The sequence below is a fragment of the Hyla sarda genome, chromosome 2 (genome assembly GCF_029499605.1).
Source record: "Hyla sarda isolate aHylSar1 chromosome 2, aHylSar1.hap1, whole genome shotgun sequence".
Taxonomy (NCBI): Eukaryota; Metazoa; Chordata; class Amphibia; order Anura; family Hylidae; genus Hyla; species Hyla sarda.
Window position 1 is genome coordinate 92,700,784 of NC_079190.1, and position 16,212 is coordinate 92,716,995.

Sequence of the window (16,212 nt, forward strand, 5' to 3'; positions counted from 1 at the left end):
TTTTCCAAACAGGCTTTGGCTGTTTGGGTATGCTGGGAGTTGTAGTTTTGCAACAGCTGGAGGCACTCAGGTTGGGAAACACTGGACTACGGGCCCAACTACCCACCAAAATGCCACCTTCTGCTGCAAAACTCTAACTTCCAGCTTAAGACTGTCCGAGCATGCTGGGAGTTGTAGTTTTGCAACAGATGGAGAGACAATGTTTTGAAAACACTGCCGTAGTTAGTGTTTCCCAACCTGGGGGCCTCCAGCTGTTGCAAAACTACAACTCCCAGCATGCCCGGACAGTCTTAAGCTGGGAGTTAGAGTTTTTCAACAGCTGGAGGCACCCAGGTTGGAAAACAATGGACTAAGGACCTACCTACCAAACCTGAGTGTCTCCAGCTGTTGCAGAACTATAACTCCCAGCATGCCTGGACAGCTAAAGACTGTCAGGGGAATGCTGGGAGTTGTAGTTTTGCAACAGCTGGAAGTCCCCAGGTTGGAAAATACTGACTAAGGCAGTGTTTTCAAAACAGTGTCTCTCCAGGTGGTCCAAAACTACAACTCCCAGCATTCCCGGACAGTCTCTAGCTGTCAAGGCATGCTGGAAGTTATAGTTTTGCAACAGCTGGAGGCACACTTATTTGTAAACACTGGTGTAACACTGGAGGCACACTGATTTGTAAAACTGGTGCTGAAACAATGATGACGCTGAGCGCACCGTGATTCACTGACCTGCAGGAAAAGCAGAAGGCGGGGAACAGAGAACGGGACACCAATATTGGAGCAACGGGGGAGCATAGACAGTTGAGTTAGTTTCTTTTGGAATAATTTTCATCCCTGGCACAGTGGATAAAACTAAAATAAAATACTAAAAAAGCCAGCAAGTAGAAGTAAAACGTCCGTCTTTATTCAGGGTTCTTCCTTAAAAGCCTTCACGGTGGCAGACAAACCGTGAACATATCAAAAATATGAAATATTGCACAAACAGAGGGGGGTCCCAAGCATGGCTGACGCGTTTCTGATCTATCAATCCTTACTCATATCCTGTAGATCCTCAAATGAGGCACCCTTATATACTCCAGGGCATATTCCCCATTCCCACAGGAAGGGGAGGGACAGGTCGACATCACATGTGCGCGTGATTAAAACAAAAACATGGGACCAAACACAGATAAATTATTCAGAGACATATCAGTAATGTAATATTAAATCTGTTTTGCTATTTAGACCATGGGGTTGAATGCAATTCAAAAGATAAATCCACATGATGTCCCTATTGTGGAGGGATCGAATATGGTCGCCTCCCCTTTTATTTAGCTTCCCCTTCTCAATGCCTGAGAACCTGAGGGAAGTGGTGTCTGAATTATGACATATTAGAAAATGTTTAGATACGTTAGAAATGTTCGAGCTTAAAGGGCCAGCAGCATGTCTAATGTGCTCTTGCATGCATTTTTTAAGGGACCTTTTGGTGGAACCCACATATGTTAAGTGACATTGTGTGCACATGATTTTATATAAAACAAAAGTGCTATCACAGTTTATAAAGTTGTGAATGACATGGCATTTGCCATCCACCGTACCTTCTATTTTCTGGCATTTTTCGGCAAAGGGACATACCACACACCGCGATTTACCGCACTTGTGGAAGCCCTTGGTGCTAATCCACTGGGTGGTAACACTAGCCGTGTCCACCATACTGGGAACAAGGAGATTGGATAGAGTAGGTGCCCGCCTCGCTGCAAATCTCACACCTGACTTTATAATCTCCCCTACCGTGGGATCTGTTGATAGCAAAGGTAAGTGTTTAATTACAATGCGTTTGATGTCATTAAATTCTGGACTGTACGTGGTGACAAATGTAGGACAATCTTGTGATTCAGTTGGTTGCTTACTTGTAAAAAGGGATTTTCGATCCATAGGATCCATGACTAGGGTATCATCCACCTGCGCTGTGACCCTTCTTCTTACTTACTCCCCCCATAAAAGACACGGACCACATACTTTTGGTATAAAGGCCACAGCGGCCATTTTATTCAAAACATCATAACTTAATCCTCAAATATTAATTAACCTTTAAATAACATTAAACATACTCATGTAACATTACCTGACCACACATATCCCTATACAAACAAACTAGTGCAAATATCCTTTAACTCGACTCTACCACCTAGCCAGAGAGAGGACTTGGAGGCATCCCAAATTTTCCTCGGGTCTCCTACTTTGCCCTGGGTCGTCCCTTCCCTTAACCCCAGGGCACCGCCTTCAGAGACCCCCGCCCCTTTGGGCCTCTCCCGCAGGGTTTGACCACACGAGGCTGGGTACCGCCCCCAGCCTCACCATCCCATTCAGTGCCAACTCTCTCCAATTGTCTCCAAGTCCCCCTCTAGCTCCTGCCGCTTCGACATCTCAAATATACCCCACCGATGAACACGACATCAGGGCAGGCGGGCGGGCAACTTTCTCCCTCGATGTCTCCTCGGCCAGTGGTCACTGTCCCCACTGCCCCCTTTATTTATAACTTACCCTAACTCTCCGCCCCTTGTCCCCCATCTGCCCTCCCTGAACTTTCCCTGACCCCGGACGCTCCAGAGCTGTCCCCTGTCATGGACCCCCTCCCCTCCCATACTGTCCGGTCCGGGGTTGTCTTGACTAGGGTATCATCCACCTGCGCTGTGACCCTTCTTCTTACTTACTCCCCCCATAAAAGACACGGACCACATACTTTTGGTATAAAGGCCACAGCGGCCATTTTATTCAAAACATCATAACTTAATCCTCAAATATTAATTAACCTTTAAATAACATTAAACATACTCATGTAACATTACCTGACCACACATATCCCTATACAAACAAACTAGTGCAAATATCCTTTAACTCGACTCTACCACTTAGCCAGAGAGAGGACTTGGAGGCATCCCAAATTTTCCTCGGGTCTCCTACTTTGCCCTGGGTCGTCCCTTCCCTTAACCCCAGGGCACCGCCTTCAGAGACCCCCGCCCCTTTGGGCCTCTCCCGCAGGGTTTCACCACACGAGGCTGGGTACCGCCCCCAGCCTCACCATCCCATTCAGTGCCAACTCTCTCCAATTGTCTCCAAGTCCCCCTCTAGCTCCTGCCACCGACGGCCTCTTGTGACTCCTTACAAGCGGCCGCTCCCCCACAACTGAACCGCCCTCTCCAACATGTCTCGTATTTCCCATGCCCAAAGATCCGTCCCAATGGGATTCAAATGGACCCCATCAGGCCCCAAAAACTCGGAAGAGGCAACCTCCAGTTCCCTGTGCCTGACCGCCAGGCCCCCGTTCCTAGCCACAAAACGACTGACCACTCTATTAACTTTTGCCCGCGCCCTGTTCAGGCTAGCCACCGACCTTGCCCGCTTCCATTTAAGCCTGGCCACAATGTCCGACCATATGATAAAAATCCCCGGAAATGACGACCAGATTCTCAACAGGTCCAGCTTAATGTCCCTCATCAAGGACCTGGCCGTCCTACCCCCCAAGTCGTTGCCCCCCACGTGAAGGACTAACACATCAGGGGCCCTATCAAGGTCGACATATTTCTGTAAGAACGGCAGAATTCCCCCCCACAGCAACCCACCTTGTCCCAACCACCTCACCTGTGCCTCTTCCCTGGAAAACCCCAATTGCCGCCCATCCGGGAGCACCACATATGAGTGTCCCAGGATCCAGATTAGGCACGGCGCAGCACCTGAAAAACATAAACAACAAACAAAAAACCCCTTACAGCAACAAACCCACCGAAATTACATCAAATGAGGACGCACATATAAACGAAATCTATCAGATTCCCACCGGCCTATCCGCCGTATAGCATCTGGTCCCAGCCCCCACCTTGCAGCCTCTGTAGCAGCCCCAATCCTGAATGAATGGGAACTAAAGTCCCCACTACCCCTACCCAGTTTTTTCAAGGCCAGCTGGAAAACTCGAATAAACTGAAACCTAGATAAAAATTCACCACTTTCGTGCATCAGCAATGGCCCCCCCATTGCCGGGCGAATAGCCACGTATGCCCTAAAACAAGACACCGGGCACATGCCCGACCCAGCCAACGGCGCCAATCTCACCACAAAACCCCGACCCAACTGATCTGTCTTGGAGCGCCGGACCACACATGCCAAATTACCCCCGTCATCAGTCACATCAGACACCAACAACCCTCCCACCGAGACCTTACTCGGCGCCACCAATTCCGACACCCGAAACGCTCCAAAAAACGCTAATGAAAAAGCAAGCCGAAACAGAACCAGCTCAAAATTCGAAAGACACACCCGGGACAAAACACCACCTAACTCCACTAACAAAGAAAAGGACACCGGCCTCCTGGAGTCCCTAACCTGCAAGCCCCTCCGAAACCCCCTGGCCGCCTTTCTAACCAAAAATGCCTTAGTAGCGTCCTGCATTCCCCGTACCTGGAACCAAAACGCCAAAGCCGACAGCCGCCGGCTAAGTCCGGACCCGGACACCCCGTCCTCATACAACCTCCCCACAAAACACAAGACTGCCGCCTCCCAATCCCCCACAGACTGCAACACACCCATACCTGCCACCAGTTCTTCCCACTCTTTCCAGCACTTACAATAGCCGGCCCAGGTGCTCGCACAGACCGACCACCTGACAAGCCCAAAAGCCGCCATTAAACCACTCTCCACAGCTCCTCCGGACATGCGATCACTTCGACCTCCGCTTCCGGTGCCAACGCCCGAAATCGACCCCACTGGAAACGAGAAAGGGAGTCAGCAATTTCGTTCTGAACCCCAGGAACATGCAAGGCAACAAACTGCGCATTAAGACGCAACCCCCTCAACACCAGCTGCCGCAACAAACGCACAACCGGCGGAGAATTACCCCCAGATTATCGCACCGAAAGCATACCTTCTTGTCCCGGAGCCTATCCCCCCAAATCTTAACCGCCACCAGAATAGGAAATAATTCCAATAGAGCCAAGTTCCGCACCAGCCCTGCCGACCTCCACTCATCCGGCCATGCAGCGACGCACCATTCCCCCTGCCAATATACTCCGAACCCATGGCTCCCCGACGCATCGGTAAACAACTCCAGATCCCAATTGGACACTTGCCCCCCCATGATGACCGACCTACCATTATAGACCTCCAAAAACTCCGCCCACACCGCCAAGTCAGCTCGCAGATCCGCAGTCAGGCGAACATAATGCCGCGGCCTGGTCACCCCCGCGGTCGCTGCCGCCAACCTGCGGCAGAAGACCCGCCCCATTGGCATAATGCGACAGGCAAAATTCAGCCTACCCAACAACGACTGCAAGTCCCTAAGTTGCAACTTCCGCATCCCCGCCGCCGACGGCACCACCCCCTTTAATTCACTCAGTTTATCTTCAGGCAGCCGGCATTCCATGGCCACCGTGTCTATTACCAAGCCCAAAAACTTCAATTGAGTGGACGGCCCCTCCGTCTTGTCGGGCGCCAAGGGCACCCCAAAGCCGGCCGCCACCCTCTCCATAGTCTGCAATAACACCGAACACAACGCCGAACCACCCAGACCCACGAACAAAAAATCGTCGAGGTAATGCAGCACCGAATCAACTTGAGACTCGGCCCGCACTACCCATTCCAGAAACCTGCTAAAACACTCAAACAGTGCGCACGACACCGAGCACCCCATAGGTAAACATTTATCCACAAAATACTCCCCCTCCCAACAACACCCCAACAACACAAAACTATCCAGGTGCACCGGCAAAAGGCGAAACGCCGCCTCAATATCTGTCTTAGCCAAGAGCGCCCCCCTCCCATATTTCCGGACCCAAGCCAGCGCCGCATCAAAAGAGGTATACGTCACTGCGCACACCTCCGGATCAATCCCGTCATTCACCGAGCCTCCCACCGGATGTGAAAGGTGGTGAATAAGCCGGAATCTATTCGGCTCCTTCTTCGGAACAAGCCCCAAAGGGGACACCCGTAATTCCAGCAAAGGAACCTCCGGAAATGGGCCCGCCATGCGGCCCAACGACACCTCCTTCAACAACTTCTCCCTAACCACCTGCGGGTGCCGCAGAGCCGACACCAAATTCCTAACCACCCCTTGCGGTTTAACATTGGCACACGGGATACGAAATCCTAACTCAAACCCCTCCCTCAACAGTTGAGCATCCCCCCTATTTGGGTACTTGTCTAAAAACGGCCCCATCCTTGCCACTCTCAATGGTGTTTCCCCCCTTGTGCTCAATCTCCGATCCCCCTCTCTTCCCCTTTTTAAAACATCGGGACAAACTGTGAGCACCTCCGCAACCGGAGCATTCATGCTTAAAACGGCATCCCTCCCCGAATCGGCATTGCCCCTCATTAAACTGCCAGCAGCACCCTTTACCCGTCCCCGCCGGCCGACCGGACCCAGATCCGGTCGCACCGGCCCCGTCCCGAAAGGACTGGCCCACACCCTTCGGTGCCGCCATCAACCTCATCCAAAGCCCAATGTCTTTATGATCCCAGCGTAAAGAAGGCCTAACCGCCTTCCGCTGCCGGAACTGTTCATCATACCGCAACCAAGCGGTACCCCCATAAACCCTGTACGCCTCCCCCACTGAATCCATGTAACAAAAAAGACCTGAACAATTCCCAGGCGCTTTCTCCCCAATGACACTGGCTAGGATGGCGAAGGCCTGCAACCAATTGGAAAACGTCCGGGGCATCAACCGATACCGCCGACGCTCCTCCTCTTCCTTCTTAGACTCGTCCGGCTTCACCCTGTCTAAATTAAATTTCTCCAGAGGCAAGAGAGAAAATATCTCCACATACTCATCCTTCCATATTTTCTCCCTGACCTCCGCCTTCAAATGAGCCCCCAGCGGCCCTTCAAAACAGACATAAACCTCCCCCCTAGCCGCATCCGCCAATCTCACCTCATCCCCCGCCTTAGCCGCCGGCGCCCCCACTATCGCACCCCTCCCTGTCTCGACCTCAGTACCAACCGCAGCCGTCACCACTGCAGACCCCCCACTCCCCCCAGCTGCCTTGCCTGCCGCCACCAACCCCTGCGGACCCTGTCCTGCCTCCCACACAGCAACCGGGGACCCCCTGCTAGACGCGGCCCTGTCCTGCAAAAGACTTCTAACATCACGCAGCAAAGACTGTAGCCCCTCCCACAACCCCCCCCCCCCCCCACATTGGACAATGAAGCAGACTCACCAAGCCTCTCTGGCCCCAGGTGACCAGCGGCTGTAGCTCCCGAATCTCCACCAGCACCCGATGCAGCAGCTCCCGTAGATCCAGACGGCACGCGGTGGGCAGACCCCGCTGTTGCAGCTCCACGAACATCCACTCCATCAGCAGCAACACTGCCTCCAGCTGGTGCAGGCGGCTCCACCACACTCCCAGCCACAGACAGCCTGCGTCTTCCTCCTGCCCCGACTCCTCTTGTCTCCACTCTCCCGACAACAGAGGCAAGTCTCTCTCCTGTAGCACTCAAGGCAGGGGAGTCCCGGCCCCTCCCCTCCCCATCACTGCTCAGTTCAGCTGAGCTCGCTTCAGACGTGCCCAGGGCCAGACCATTCCCCGACCTCCCCCGTGCAGGATCTTGGCCTCTCCCGTCGTCATGGTGCCCAGACCTCCGGCCCCCATAGTTCCTGGGGGCCTCAGCGATACCGGAAGCCTCCTCCTGGCTCCCTCCAACAGCCACCCGCGTGGTTTGTGCGCCCCTCCGGGCCACTGGAGAAACACTGCGCCTCCTCCCCGACCTCCGGGCCCCCCTCGCTCTCGGAACATCAGAGCGAGGGACAGCCGTATCGTCCAGGTTCGCGTTGCGGCCTCCTCTCCCAGCAGCCGCGACAGCGCCGCTCGTCTCCGCCACCCGCTGCACGCCCGGTGGATTCCTCCCCGCCCCCCTGCCCTCAGGAGTGGGATCGGATGGTGCAGGGGTAGCGGGAGGGTCCCGCAAGGGGCTCGCATGGCGGCGGCGGGTGCGTGGAATTACCTCCGGGCTCAGGCGCGAAGGGGGCCTGGATCGGGGGGCACTGGACCTAGGGGCCCCGGATCCCTCTGCAGCGCTCCCGGCCTGAAGACCCTGCAGCTGCGGCACCAGCCAGTCAGCGCCCCTCGCCACTACCTCGTCCCGGACCCTCCGCATCAGATCTTCCAGCGCAGCATCCATGGTAAGCCCAGCTTTCTCCCTCGATGTCTCCTCGGCCAGTGGTCACTGTCCCCACTGCCCCCTTTATTTATAACTTACCCTAACTCTCCGCCCCTTGTCCCCCATCTGCCCTCCCTGAACTTTCCCTGACCCCGGACGCTCCAGAGCTGTCCCCTGTCATGGACCCCCTCCCCTCCCATACTGTCCGGTCCGGGGTTGTCTCTCTCGACCGAGCTTTTTTCAAGAGCCATCCAGGGTAACCTCAAGCCGCCAGGCGTGTGCATGCTGCATCAGCTTCCCTGCGGTACACCTCGGCGGAAGAACTGTTCCGCTTAAGTTCACCTACTGGTATGGCTCTTACTGTTTGTTTGGAATGGCATGAATTCGCCCTTAGGATGGTATTACCTGATATCCTTTTTCTGTAAGGATCAACCTCAATTGTATTTGTATCAGGGTTGCCACGTAATATGACATCCAAAAAGGGGGTTTCACTTTTACACGATGTGTGGGTAAACGTAAGATTGAACCGATTATTATTGATATATGTCATGAATGCATCAACGGTCAGATGGTCAGACGACCAAATGATGAACACATCGGATACATACCTCCCATACCATGCGAGGCATGTGGAAAATGGATTGGTGTCAGAAAAACTGCTCCTCCCACCAAAAAACAAAAAGGTTAGCCCGAGCTGGTGATGACTTTGCTCCCATTGAAGCACCCGTGCGCTGCAAATAAAAATTGTTACCAAACATAAAATAATTGTGTTTTAACACAAAATCTACCACCTCAATAATGTAATGTCTCAAATCCACAGAATATTTAGAAAATCTCATCAGTATATCCGAGATAGCTGATAATGCCAGGTTTTGCGGAATACTGGAATAGAGCGATTCAATGTCGCAAGTAAGCCACGACAGAGTATCGCTCCATGTGAATTCATCCATGATTTTTAGCAAGTGCTTAGTGTCCTTGATATAACTTGGGCATTGCATAACCAGAGGTTGCAGTACTGAGTCCAACCACTCGCATAGGTGCTCGTTAAGGGATCCGATCCCCGCCACGATCAGACGCATCGGCGGTGGGAATCGGTCCTTATGTAGCTTGGGTAGCGAGTGGAAGATAGGAATAATTGGAGCAGGCACGAAAATATAATCCATTTCTTTTTGGGTCAAAATAGATCTGGCTTTCCCCTCTTCCAACAGAGTCAACAGTTCTTTTTTAAAAGGTTCAGTGGGATCCCCACAAAGTTTAAGGTAAGTTTTATCATCAGATAGTAGATTTTCATTTAAATTGATATACAGTCCCGTGTCCATACATACTACCGAGCCGCCTTTATCGGTGGATCGGATCGTCAAATTTTTGTTTTTCTTTAATTTCTTTATGGCAGCAGCCTCCTATTTATTCAAATTAGGATGAGTTGTATTGGACATTACTTTTGATTGTAGATTAACGAAATCTTTCATGATAAGGTCCTTGAACCAATCAAAAATTGCTGGTCTGGTCTGTATGGGGTAAAAATGTTGGTTTTTAGTGGAGAAGGTATGTGCAGTATTCACTTCATCACAAATTGATATTGATATCCCACTATTTTCAAGGAGACAGAGATCTCTAAAAGCAATTTGTTCTGCTAACGTATGCATTAGTGGTAAATCAGGGTTTATAGAAAGTTGAGGTGGGTCCGATGGTTCATCAGCATTTTCCACAAAAAAATGTTTCTTAACTGTTAAAGTTCTCACAAATTTATTTATATCCAAAATTGTCCGATAAACATGAAAATGATGTGTAGGAGAGAAACCCTTGTCCTTTCCACAGGACCGAGGTTTCTTAATCTGTAATGATTTGTGCAGAAATGTTAATGACTTGAAAATCCTCTTTTATTACTTTTTCCGTTTGTCCTTGTTATGCTCCGAAGCTCTTCTACCTATGTTTTCTGCCACCGTGCCTTCCTCGTTTTTTGACTGTCTTCTCGCATTGCGATTCTTGTGAGTGTTCACATATTGCGGTTCTGAGTCCCCGCTAGTGTCCGTGGTATCTGAACAATCTGAATTTTCAGTAAACTCCTGGTCAGAAGAACTAAATTCACATGGAGCGATTCTCTGTCGTGGCTTACTTGCGACATTGAATCGCTCAATTCCAGTATTCCGCAAAACCTGGCATTATCAGCTATCTCGGATATACTGATGAGATTTTCTAAATATTCTGTGGATTTGAGACATTACATTATTGAGGAGTTAGATTTTGTGTTAAAACACAATTATTTTATGTTTGGTAACAATTTTTATTTGCAGCGTACGGGTGCTTCAATGGGAGCAAAGTCATCACCAGCTCGGGCTAACCTTTTTGTTTTTTGGTGGGAGGAGCAGTTAATTTTTTCTGACACCAATCCATTTTCCACATGCCTTGCATGGTATGGGAGGTATGTAGACGATGTGGTCATCATTTGGTCGTCCGACCATCTGACCGTTGAGGCATTCATGACATATATCAATAATAATCGGTTCAATCTTAAAGGGGTATTCCAGGCAAAAACTTTTTTATATATATCAACTGGCTCCAGAAAGTTAAACAGATTTGTAAATTACTTCTATTAAAAAATCTTAACCCTTTCAGTACTTATGAGCTTCTGAAGTTAAGGTTGTTATTTTCTGTCTAAGTGCTCTCTGATGACACCTGTCTCGGGAAAGGCCCAGTTTAGAAGAGGTTTGCTATGGGGATTTGCTTCTAAACTGGGCGTTGCCCGAGACACGTGTCATCAGAGAGGACTTAGACAGAAAAAAAAACCTTAACTTCAGAAGGTCATAAGTACTGAAAGGATTAAGATTTTTTAATTGAAGTAATTTACAAATCTGTTTAACTTTCTGGAGTCAGTTGATATATAAAAAAAGTTTTGGCCTGGAATACCCCTTTAAGTCCCAGGATGCCCTTGGTCCTAGTGGGGTTAAAAGGTCAAAAGATTTAAATATATAAACTAAGAAGACACTGTGAAGTATGGGGATATACTCGGCAGGCCTGGAGAAATATTTTTCTAAAAGATGTTTTTATGTACTTGATGTATTTCTAGGTGAATATTAATATATATATATATATATATATATATATATATATATATATATATATATATATATATATGTCAAAGAAGAAAGCAGCACTCCTAAAGTGTGAGTAGGTGCCTCCAGCTAGGGTCCGGGTCCAGGATTCTGCATACGTAGTTCCAAGGAAAATGCTGTGGCACTCAAGGTATGGTGAAAAAATGAAAACTATTTATTCATCCCAAATGTGCAAAGAGCAACGTTTCAATGGTCTCACACCATCATTATCAAGTGGCTTGATAATGATGGTGTGAGACCATTGAAACGTTGCTCTTTGCACATTTGGGATGAATAAATAGTTTTCATTTTTTCACCATACCTTGAGTGCCACAGCATTTTCCTTGGAACTACGTATGCAGGATCCTGGACACGACCCTAGCTGGAGGCACCTACTCACGCTTGGAACTATATATATATATATATATATATATATATATATATATATACACACACACACAAATCAAAAAATATGTTGCAGTCTCTTGTAATACCTTTTTTATTGGACTAACAGAATTTTGTAGAGACAAGCTTTCAGGATTCCTCCCTTTATCAAGTCCAATAGTCAAGGACTAATGATCAAAGGACTTTATAAATTATCAGGGAGGAATCCCAAAAGTTTGTCTCTACAAAATTCTGTTAGTCCAATAAAAAAGGTATTACAATCTGCATCACTGGACTAATACGGCTACTCACATTTACTATACAGATATACACATACCTGAAGATGGTTTAGAACCTTGTGATGTCACACATGCTTGTGATGATGTCACCGTAAGCTGTACAAGGAGGTGCGCGCCGGCTGCAGTCTCTTCAGTGTGTTTTGCATTCACAACCTGTGGTGCAAAGTGTTTGTTAGAGAGTTTCTATTTGCGATAGAGAATTCAAGATTTTGACCGTTCTTTGTCTGAAGAGAGAACCACAAGGTAAGTCTCAGCCTCTTCTATTCATACATACACAGGGCTTTTTGTTTGACAGTTTTTTTCTATTGCTGTTGCTTTTTTTTTTAACAAAAAAAACCAAGAAATTAATTTCCAAAAGAAATAACAAAAGTTATATTTCTCATAGCATTGTGACAATACTTGGCTTAGGCATTAAACATAATAAAACGCAAAGATAGTATCATGACCAGAGCTTTTTCTTGCAAAACTGCTAAAATGCAATTATGCCCAAAAAGCCCCCAAGAAAAAGAGTCCTAAATCATGAAGTTCTAAAAGATATAAGTCTATGAGAAAGATTTGGTGGTGTAGTAAAAGAATAACAGAAAGATTGGGGCAGAAATATAATATTATATAATAGAATTCTGTGTGTACTAACAATAGAAATACTCCGGGTACTCCGAAAGGGAACATTTTCAAATCAACTAGTGGCAGAAAGTCATATAGGGGATGGATAGATCCCAATGAGGTGGGGTAGGTTCATTATTAGTAAATGTATATAGCAGGATAGCCCAATTGTATCTACAGTATGAAGTTCACATGGCCCAGTGACCATACAGCCAAGCCCTTATAATCCACCATTACTGGGACAGATTCAGGGTTATCAGATATTACTAGGACCGGACAGGTTTAGGGTTATCAGATATTACTAGGACCAGAGAGGTTTAGGGTTATCAGATATTACTAGGACCGGACAGATTCAGGGTTATCAGATATTACTATGACCGGAGAGGTTCAGGTTTATCAGATATTACTAGGACCGGACAGGTTCAGGGTTATCAGATATTACTAGGACCGGACAGGTTCAGGGTTATCAGATATTACTAGGACCGGACAGGTTCAGGGTTATCAGATATTACTAGGACCGGACAGGTTCAGGGTTATCAGATATTACTAGGACCGGACAGAATCAGGGTTGTCAGATATTACTAGGACCGGACAGGTTCAGGGTTATCAGATATTACTAGGACCGGACAGGTTCAGGGTTATCAGATATTACTAGGACCGGACAGGTTCAGGGTTATCAGATATTACTAGGACTGGACAGGTTCAGGGTTATCAGATAATACTAGGACTGGACAGGTTCCGGGTTATCAGATATTACTAGGACCGGACAGGTTTAGGGTTATCAGATATTACTAGGACCGGACAGGTTCAGGGTTATCAGATATTACTAGGACCGGACAGGTTCAGGGTTATCAGATATTACTAGGACCGGACAGGTTCAGGGTTATCAGATATTACTAGGACCGGATAGGTTCAGGGTTATCAGACATTGGTAACCTCAGGGAAGACGTCTCCATATATAACACTTATAGAGAAGCGTCTTCTTCTGAGGCTGCGATGGTCTTAGTGTTATCTTGTGGTTCTGTGCTGGACATTTCTGCTCTGTATGAAGGATCTATTGTATAATGACAGGAATGATGACATGTTGTCTAATGTGTTCACTTATCTCTCTCTCTCTAGTGTTTTCAGGCTCTGACCTGTGACCATGGCCTCTCCACAAGACCCATTGCTGAAGGAGGAGGAAGAAGCAATGGAGGACCATAGTGATATGGATGTAGAAAAGGGCGATATCCCTGAGAGGCAGAACCTGCCATCTCTAAGCGTGATGTCCACCACACGTTCCATCATCACCGTAGTGATCCTCGCCTTTGTTAATTTGCTCATCTATGCAAATCGCTCCAGCGTGGCGGGGGTGCTGCCTTATATACAGAAAGCATATAACACCAATGCTAGTTTGTCCGGCTTATTGAATACATTGTTCATTGGAAGCTACGTGCTGGTCGCACCAATTGCCGGATATTTGGGCGACCACTGTAATAAGAAATATACTGTTTGCGCAGGAGTCATCGTTTGGCTGAGCATGACACTTACCCTGTCATTCATCCCTGACGGGTACTTCCTGCTCTTCCTGCTGACCAGTGGACTGGTTGGAGCCGGAGAGGCGACTTTCTGCACCATCGCCCCCTCCATCATTGCAGACCTTTTTACAAGTGACCAGCGGACCCGCATGCTGAACGTGTTTTACTCCGTCATACCTGTAGGCTGCGGACTAGGATACATCATCGGGCCCAAAGTGACTGATGCAGCAAGGGGCGATTGGCACTGGGCATTTCGGGTCACCCCTGGCCTGGGCCTCATAGCTGTGGCTTTGATGATTTTGGTCACAAAGGAGCTTCCAAGAACGACTACAAACGGGAAGAAGAACAACAAATCCCAGAAGTTTGCCAAATGGGCGACAGATCTGAAAAAACTATTTAAAAATCGAAGCTTCATGTTAACCACCATGGGATCGACGGCTGTATCCTTCATAGTGGGAGCCATAGGTGTATGGGGTCCGTCATACCTGACCCACGCACGAACACTCCTACAAGAGAAGGACCCTTGCCGTGCTGAACCGTGTGACTATCACGACATCCTAATATTTGGTGTGGTTACAGTCGTTTCCGGCATTCTGGGAGTTGTAGCAGGGACGGAGATAAGTAAAAGATATCGCAAATCCAACCCACGGGCGGACCCGCTTGTGTGTGGATGCGCGATGATGCTCTCCGCCCCTTTTCTTCTGTTGGCATTGACTTTTGGCAACATCAGCCTCGTTGCCACCAACATCTTCATCTTCATCGGAGAGACGCTTCTGTCAGTAAATTTCACCCTCATATCTGACATTATACTAAAAGTAGTAACTCCGTGGAGGAGATCTTCAGCCTTGGCTGTGCAGATGACAATCTATCACCTCCTAGGTGACGCCGGCAGCCCGTACCTCATCGGCCTGATATCTGACACCTACGAACGAGGATATGCCAAATCCCCTCTTCTGAAATACCGCAGCCTGGAGTATGCCCTCATGACCTGCACCATAATGGCAGTCATTGGAGGGGCCTTCTTCATGGCCACGGCCCTATATATAGAGAGGGACGAAAAAGAAGCAGAGATGGAATCAGAACCTCCGTCATCCTCCTCCTCCTCACTGCTTCCTGCCGATGAGGACCGCGCTTCAGACTGAAGAAAAGTCATTGCTTACCTTTATCTCGTTTACTTCATTAAAAAAAAATTAAGAAAAAAATAACTGCATTTGTTCTATGTTCCACTTTACCCCTTATTCTCTACCCAGGGGCGGACACACAGAGACATATACACAGTGTAGGGTCCGTCCCAAGGAGGCTACCTTATCGCGGTGGGACGGTCCAAGCTATTTGACCGCCGGCGGAGACAAATTTGCGAGCTAAGTGCCTCACTATTTCATAGTTTCACATTTGCATCTATTACACCATAGCTGTATAGCTCTCCATGTTTTAACTGCATTTGCATGTTTCACCTATATCCTTGTGCTGGCAGTGTGCTGCTGCATTCTTCTGTTGCTGTATATCTAGCCTAGTAGCGTGCACCTGTAGGCCAGGTCCATATAATAGTTTAGATAGATATGAGATAGATAGATATGAGGATAGATGGATAGATATGAGAAAGATAGATAGATAGATGCATAAATAGATGGATATAGATAGATGGATGGATGGATGGATAGATAGATATGAGATACATAGATAGATAGATAGGCGATAGATATATAATAGATTGATAGATAGATAGATAGATAGATAGATCAGTGTTTCCCAGCCTGGGGGCCTCCAGCTGTTGCAAAACTACAACTCCCAGCATGCCCGGACAGTCTTAAGCTGGGAGTTAGAGTTTTTCAACAGCTGGAGGCACCCAGGTTGGAAAACAATGGACTAAGGACCTACCTACCAAACCTGAGTGTCTCCAGCTGTTGCAGAACTATAACTCCCAGCATGCCTGGACAGCTAAAGACTGTCAGGGGAATGCTGGGAGTTGTAGTTTTGCAACAGCTGGAAGTCCCCAGGTTGGAAAATACTGACTAAGGCAGTGTTTTCAAAACAATGTCTCTCCAGGTGGTCCAAAACTACAACTCCCAGCATTCCCGGACAGTCTCTAGCTGTCAAGGCATGCTGGAAGTTATAGTTTTGCAACAGCTGGAGGCACACTTATTTATAAATACTGGTGTAACACTGGAGGCACACTGATTTGTAAAACTGGTGCTGAAACAATG

At 48.1% G+C, this 16,212-nt stretch overlaps 1 protein-coding gene across 1 annotated transcript; it reads left to right on the forward strand.

The window, feature by feature from the left end:
* Positions 1-1,407: 1,407 nt before the first annotated feature.
* On the forward strand, positions 1,408-15,213 carry LOC130357661 (protein spinster homolog 1-like). The gene is made up of 3 exons (XM_056560392.1): positions 1,408-1,781; positions 11,915-12,131; positions 13,611-15,213. The coding sequence occupies exon 3, from the start codon at positions 13,636-13,638 to the stop codon at positions 15,148-15,150; it is 1,515 nt and encodes a 504-aa protein (XP_056416367.1). The 5' UTR covers positions 1,408-1,781; positions 11,915-12,131; positions 13,611-13,635; the 3' UTR covers positions 15,151-15,213.
* The last annotated feature ends 999 nt before the right edge of the window (positions 15,214-16,212 follow it).

What these genes read in the sequence shown, in the direction of transcription:
- LOC130357661 (XM_056560392.1), top strand. Translation starts at nt 13,636, where the DNA reads ATGGCCTCTCCACAAGACCCATTGCTGAAGGAGGAGGAAGAAGCAATG.